The sequence below is a fragment of the Netta rufina genome (genome assembly GCF_964035555.1).
Source record: "Netta rufina genome assembly, chromosome: 1".
NCBI lineage: Eukaryota > Metazoa > Chordata > Aves > Anseriformes > Anatidae > Netta > Netta rufina.
The window spans coordinates 79,156,396-79,164,114 of NC_140123.1; the positions used below are offsets into that span (position 1 = coordinate 79,156,396).

At 38.9% G+C, this 7,719-nt stretch overlaps 1 protein-coding gene across 2 annotated transcripts in view; it reads left to right on the plus strand.

The window, feature by feature from the left end:
- The window catches only part of GLRA2 (glycine receptor alpha 2), a gene marked incomplete at both ends in the record, with an annotated part of 128,339 nt that extends 120,834 nt beyond the window's left edge, over positions 1-7,505 (plus strand). For both annotated transcript variants that reach the window (XM_084306171.1, XM_084306170.1), the window contains one exon: positions 7,227-7,505. In XM_084306171.1, the coding sequence (XP_084162297.1) occupies positions 7,227-7,505 (279 nt within the window). The remainder of the gene's footprint in view (positions 1-7,226) is intronic.
- Positions 7,506-7,719: the final 214 nt, after the last annotated feature.

Here is a 7,719-nt window from a genome sequence, read left to right on the forward strand (position 1 = left end):
TTATGTTACTCTTTCAGTTGGATAATGCTCAATTCCTACTCAACGAGGGCAAAACCACATTAACTACCATTTCATTATTGTATTAACAACAGTTCACTTGCTGTTCTTACAGAAAGAGTAAGTAAATCAGTCATGCTTCAAAGATTCTTCTGCTGTTTATTGGAGATAGGAGGTATTATTAAACACAGCTTTCTAAAACAAGCTTAGATTTGTCCATTGGAAACCCTTACTGAAGACAGCAATGACTGATTTTTCTTCCATTAATTAAAATGTTGATGCTGTGTATAATACAAGGTCTGTTTCACTTAGATTTTATAAGGCATGGGTGTCCAAATGAGAGAAAAACAAACCTCACTGAGCAGAAAAATTTGTGTTAAGAGAGGTAGAAAAGGAACAAAACCACTGTTACACACAGAATGATGCATCCTGACAGAGCAATATCACTCAGGACGATCAGTGAAAGATTTCTTATGTTTTTGATGAAACACCTAGGTGAATATTTAGGAAAAAACAATACTTAGGGCAAGTTAGGGGCCCATCTTGATCAATACTTTGGGACAGATTGCAGTGAGAAAGTAACAATTTTACATTATTTTCTGCTCCTGAACCTTGATTGAGGAGAGGAAATGGCATCTGGTGTAGGTGAACTAAGATCCACATCAGGAAGGAACAAACTAGAGATCAGGTTCCTGAGATCAGGTTCAAGAAGGAAAAAAACCAGAGAAGTCTGTTAATGACCAAATAGGTTTGCTAAGTGAGAGTCATCACTTTCTGCCTCAGCTGTGTGAAGAGGAGAAAAAAAAAAAAAAAAAAAGACTCTCAAAATACTGAAAATCAGTGGAAATGCAGAGCATTACAATACTAGCTCCAGCTCCCAGCATATTACCAAGAGATGGGAGATCTTAATTCTCATAAGACATGCCATAGTGGGTGAAAAGTGACTGGGCATGGATGTTGAGAAAAAATTGTATTTAAAACCTCCAGGTTCCTCCAGAAGGACTTTTCTGTATTCTGAAAACAAGGAGCTAAGGGTGTACTTTTTCATGAACTAAGGTTGCACATTCAATAGCCACACATAGGTGTATATTTCCTGAATCCGTGCCATTGTGCTATTTTCATCCTCTAAATTGTTCTAACACAATGATTTACACAGGTAAATGAAAGATAATTTCCTCCTAAAAATAAATTTTCCTTTTCTTCCTCCTTGTGTCATTGTGTTTTATCTTATTTCCTGCATTGGAAAAAAAAAAATACTATAACCTATTCATTTTCCCTCCGTTAATTAATTTTCACTGTGATTTTATGATATCTGTAATATTCCCCTGTCCTTCAAACACAGCTTTTCTAAGCTGAAGAGATCTCATCTACTTTGGATCCCTACATACATAAAAAGTCTTTTATAATTGTTGTTGTTTCTCTTTGTACTTTATATTATTCTGCTATGTCTTTCCTGACTTTGTATGACTAGAAATGTTCCTCAGGTTCAAAAACTGTTCACGCTTTAAGTGGACAAAGTGGCAGAAGGACGTTTTCTGATTTGTTTGCCTGACTTCCATTTAGTAGTGAACTGATGTTTTCAGTCATCTACATGGTAATTCCCACAATTCTCACCCAAGAAAGAATGCATTTGAGCCAATTACTGCCTATGTCTAATCAGGGTTACCTTTTGCAATGTGCTTTAGCTTGCCTTTCACCTACTGCTATTGCATTACTCAGTCACTCAATATTTAGAGATCCTTCTGCTTGGTTGAAAGTTGTCCATTCTGAATAGCCTGTTTCTCCTGCATACCTTCACTTGGGGAAAAGACCTTTTCCTCAGATCTTTTATAAATCTCTTCCTTGCTGCTGGTTCTAGTGATGATGCTTGGAGGATCCTCTCCAGCAAATCCCTCAGTTATAAAACGGATCTTTTATTCCTAAAATCCATTACTGTCTTTTAAACAGTTAGCCTATGAAGTCTATGAAAGGACCTTTTCTCTGACAGTTCACCTGACAATTTAACTTTCTGAGGGCCTTCTGTGGGGAAGCAATAAGGTTTTGAAAATCCAACCATGCTTCTTGGCTGAACTACCTCCATCACTTATTCACTGACTCCTGAGAACAGAAATCATGTGAGCATGAGTGTCTTTGCAAAACCACACTGTGAATTATGTAAGGTACTGAGAGATGGGAGTTGTTTCAAAATCATAATGATTTAGGAATGAAGTCTCTGAAGTTATTTTGCTGTCTAATTCATATCGATTCCATTTTGCATTCAAGTCTAAATTTATTGTGGTTTTCTAACTTTGTGCTTATGAATGCCAAAAGGAAAATTTCCCTGATGTTCTCTACCCTATAGCTAAAATTAATTTCCTATGTCCTTGAAATTTAATTAAACTAGATAGTCTTTTAAATCGTTTGCCCACCATATGTTGGAAAAAAGAGTAGCAAAATTAAATGAATAAATCACATCAGAGAGTAAATTAAATACACCGTTTGAAGCCAGCCTCTCTCTCATTTTCCTCATTGTTAAAACTGAGTCAGTTCTGACAATAAGCATTTAAAAGTGTTCTGGACAAAGAAATTCAGAATGCATTGTATAGAAAGCTGTGCAAGCAAGGCAGAGAATGGACTGATTTTCTAAAGTGTTTTTCCTGTTCATGGTTGCTTTGGCATGAAGTTGATGGTATGAGTTTCATTCCAAACCTGACATAGTAGAAAATAAAGCTTTTCAAAGATGGAATATGAAGAAAGAAAATCATGTCAAAAATATGATCCTTCTGATTTAGATGTTGTCTATTGTAAAGCAAGGACAAGAGAATCTAATGCCATTATTTTGTAAAGCAAATAAAATTATTGTATTCATAAAAGGAATTAAAATTTTTGAGAAAAAAAAATAAACACATCTTTCTTGATGAAAATTGGTTAAAGTCAACATCTAAATAAGTTTGGTATGACACCATACGATAATACACAAAAACCTATTTAGAAAATTATGTGCTGTTGAAAATGCATCTGCAGAAACCATTTGCCCAACTCTCAGGAAATGTATTTAGTTTTCAGTGGATAGTTCCTGTAAAATACTCAGGAGTGTGAACATCTGAGAGAAAAACAGCAAAAGAACACTTTCATCTTGCTATTTATTTCTTTTCTGTTTTTAATGCTAGCTTGTGTCTTTATCAAGGGCAGATTGAGTTATGGGGTGTGTAGTATGCAACACTAACTTTACATCCCTTTAGAAGGACAAAGTCTTTCACTTCAATGTCAGTGGATTTTGCCACTCCAGTTGATGTCCAGTGGCTTCTACCCACTCTTCGATTTTAGCTTCAAAACCTGTGAAAACAAAAAAGTGGGGATTGAAGCAAGTGACATCCTGTCTGGTTTAAAACAAATGCAAGTTTTATGTGTAATCTGATGAAAACAAAGATCGAAATGTTTGCAAAGTGGTTTGCACTATTCTACCAGTGACTAAGCTGGTGAAAAGCACTAATTGAGGACTGTCTTTGGATGAGTCTGCACTGTAGGTTATGTGAGATTGTACAAACTGAATATGATGTCAGGAGTGAGGAGGAATTCTGCAGCCATGTCAGAGGGTACCCTAGGTAGTTTGCCCAGTAGTTCTTCAAGCCTCCAGGTGAAAGGAAAATGTGCACTATGTTAAGAGAAGGTACTTGAGGTGAATTCATCTCAAATACTGAAATGTGAAAAAGGGGTTCTCTTTGTCAAAGGATCTACATTTGGTATTTTATCTCCATGACTCTTCCCCAAAGTCCTTTATGTATAATAGAATGTTGGAAGATACTCTGAAACATCAAATTATGTCTTTTCAGTAACACTACGGTGTTTTAAAGAAAATCTCTTTAACCATGTCTGTATTGATAAAATAAAGAACATTGGGGATTTTATTGTTCCTAAGGCCATGAGGTGTCACCACATGGCTTATGACCACAGAGTGTAGTGCTAGGCTCCAGTGGACCAAATGTATCTTGAAGAAAGCTTGTCCATATTGTCCACACCGGAGTAAGACAAGCTGCATGGACCCTGAAGTTCCAGTTCTAGAGTTTACCCTCTGGGTTCTTTTTGTTCAACAGCAGAAAGAAAGCCTTACATTCCCTTCTGTGTCATTTTGGGTGGAGCAGGTTCAAGGGCTCAGGGCACCAACAGGATACACACCTGACTGCATTCTCACTGGAAACCCATAGACATGTGGTTCTTGATCTCCACAGGGTTTTGTTTTCAGCTTTCAACCTTATTGACCTGTTTCATGAAAGACAGCAGAGACCTCACCACCCTGACGTCTTTCAAGTGATGTCTGGTCAGGTGGGAGAGCTCTGATGGTGTCAGAGCTTGCCAGTGAGACTTTAGGTGCAGGCAGTGTTTAGAGGGCTGGTGGGTGCCAGACTGCAAAGCCACTTCAACTCTTGCTGGATTTTACCACTGGAAACAATATGGTGGAGATGGAGCTGAAAGCTATCTGTGGGTTGAAAGGACTGTGGCTTTGCTTGCTTGCAGAGGCACTTTGATTAGAGAATCACAGCATAGTCAAGGTTGGAAGGGACCTCTGGAGGTCATCTGGTCCAGCCCCCTGCCAAGCAGAGCCTTAGATGATCACAACAACTGCAATCCTTAGGTGTCAGTAATACTGAGTTTTTGTAAGAGTGGAATATCAAACATGGAAAAGAATAGCGTGGAGACACAGCGCCATTCTCTTCATTAGTTATTAGGCTTTGAAAAGAGTTTTTCTGGTAAACTTAAGAAAAGGAAAGATACATAAATTCTCACTTTTTGCAAACAGCAAAGAGCTCCATGTTGGAAGAGCAGGCAACAAGCCAACAAGCTTATACAAACTTTGATCAGGGAGAAGGAGATTCAAATCTACTCAAGAAGAGAAGGCAACCAAGTTCGTACTCATATCCCAGAAGAATGCTGTACCTCTTGTATTCAGTGTAAACTGAATTTAGGATTGAAGTCCTAAATAAAAAAAAAAAAAAAAAGATAGCATGGGAACTGGGCACACTTTCCTCTGGGTTTTGTAAAAATGAAGTGGTGCAGCCAACTGTCTGTAGGACAAAATACAGGGCTCTGAATACTTTTGGGAAATGGGTGGTTCCTTACAGATAAGGGCTGGGTGCTGAAGGCATGGAAGAATGCAGGTTAAAGGTCCATGTCCCTAATCTTAGGTGGCTTCCCACTGGAATTACAACAGTGTAAGTTCAGAAAAAATGTTATAACATTGAAGATGAGTTGCTCAGCCCCACACAACAAAGCTGTGGCACAGCAGGGCATGGAAGTCTGGGCTTTCCAAGTCCTACACTGACATTTTATTCCACTCCCTTTCCCCCACTTCTCCCCCCAGGTCCCTCACAAGTAACCAAAATTAAACTTAAAAAAAAGAATGAAGCACATATGGTAACACAGCTGTTGAAAATCTATTACCCTTTTTAATCACCTTTTATGTCCTGAGCAGACATTTTATCCTTCAAACTCAGTAAAAGGGAAAGTGCTGCAAGGAAAGCAGAATCCTGTATTATTGGAGGACTGTGTGATGTTACTGAGTTATGCAAGAGAAGTCTTGCATAGGACTGCCCACAACTTAGTTCTCAATGGATTTAGCTTTAAATCGTCTACATATTTATAATCACTAGGACAAGGAGAACGTTGTATTTTTCACGGAGGAACTGCAAACTCTAAATAAATGAAATTGAAAAAAGAAAGGACCAAGCTTCTTTGCCTTAGTGATGACGAGCTTCAGAGATGGAAGGGATATAAAACATGGAGAGGTGCTCAAACAGTCTTACAATAAAGCAATTATCCACCTATTAATGTGTACACTGTAGAATAGTTCTCAGCCTGAAGTGACAGGAGCTCAAAAGCACTGTTTATTGCCTATCCTCCTTCCATAACCACTTGCATCACCTCAGAGTGACTATTTCTCATTTGGTAGCCTTGGATTCCACTATTGGTTTTTCATATTTGCATGTCAACTCCAAGGTAAGGAGAGCAAGCCTGGTGATATATACAATTCCAATGCTGAAGACAAGGAGAGAGCAATGTAATTATGAAAAGATTTGCTTCTGCGAAGGAGCAGTGATTTGCATCCCGACTTGGTGTAAATTGTCCTCCGTCCCCATCCCAAGTTCAGCAAACTTCAGTATTCAGTATCTTGCTACTCTGATGTTTTTTTTTGTGGTCTCTGATTCTCTGTTAAGATCAGAAGGCTGTGGGCTAGCAAGAGATAAGAGGGAGTATTCCCTGTGAGTGAGTGGGCTGCTTGTGGACCCAGGAAGAGGTCATTTAAAGTCAACAATGAAGTATCTGTTGGTTAAAGAGAATGTCTTTAACTAGGGCAAGCTGCTGGAACTACATTTCATCACTGCTGGAATGAAAAAGAGTAGAATTACTTATTTGCTGGTTTTGTATCCTTTGTGGAGGGCTGCCAGTAACTGTTAACTCATATATTACTGTGCTATCAGACAGGAGAAGTGAGAATTTACCAGCACAAACAGACACAAACCTTTCATCACATGGTCATGATGATAAAGTTAAGTTACTCACCTTTCCAAAAACAAATATTACCCACTCAGACAAGAGAAAAAAAATGGATTTTTGCAAGATGGTGCTATGTTAGCTTGCAATATTGTACCTGTTACCACTAAGTCCAAATGCTCAGTGTGTTTTGAAGTATTGATTCTAGGAGTATTCCTACAAGCACAGGGGTGGGGGAGGATGTGATCAACCCTTGTTTTGCAAATCAAGGATGGGGTTGCAAGGCTGCAGCTAGACTGAGCCAAGTGTATTCTTTACCATGATCTTGGGCCCCTGGATCCCATGGTTGTTTAAATCAATATGGCCAGAGCAAACTCTCTGCTGCCAACATGACCAGGGTTCCTCCTCGCAGTAAGCCCAAGGAGAACAATAAGAGTCTTTGAAGTCATATCTCTTCCTATGGGGTAGGAAGAGATGGGCTGTATCCCTTCCTCTTCTGTGGGGATTGGGGCACTGCTGTTTCCTCTGTTGGTTTAGCCAGAGAGAAAGTAAGGCAGTCACCGAATTTCCATGTCTTTTCTTGTGAGTTTTAATTGCTCGCTTGTCTTTTAAATCTGGATTTTGTATCATAGTTAAACAGCTAATTCACTTAGGTGGTTTGGAGGGGTGCACATCAAATATTCAGGTATATGGCATGCTTGATAGACAGGAGATTGTGTCCTATTGTCTTCTTTGACTTATTTGTCTTATTTATCTCTCAGGAAGATGAAGTTGCTCGTGACAGTCGATTCAATTTCAGTGGCTATGGCATGGGTCACTGTCTCCAAGTGAAAGATGGCACAGCAGTCAAAGCTGCTCCACCTAACCCACCGCCAGCACCACCAAAGGATTCAGATTCCATCAAAAAGAAGTTTGTTGACCGTGCAAAAAGGATTGATACAATATCTCGTGCTGCATTCCCACTCGCCTTCCTCATTTTCAACATCTTTTACTGGATTACATACAAAATCATACGGCATGAGGACATTCACAAGAAATAGGCAACTCTGGTTTGCCAGGACTACTCAGCCAAAGTGATCCACATGTAAATAAACAGTGAAATGTCTTTCTGTCATTTGGATTAAAGGTTTCTTTTTCCCCTCAGGACTCTGAAGAGAAAATGAAAGAGAAAAAAAATTATAGAAGAAAAGTTGATTGCATGAAACAATATGCCTGAGAACAGTCAATAAGGGGTCCCTTTATGTACTCTCAGTG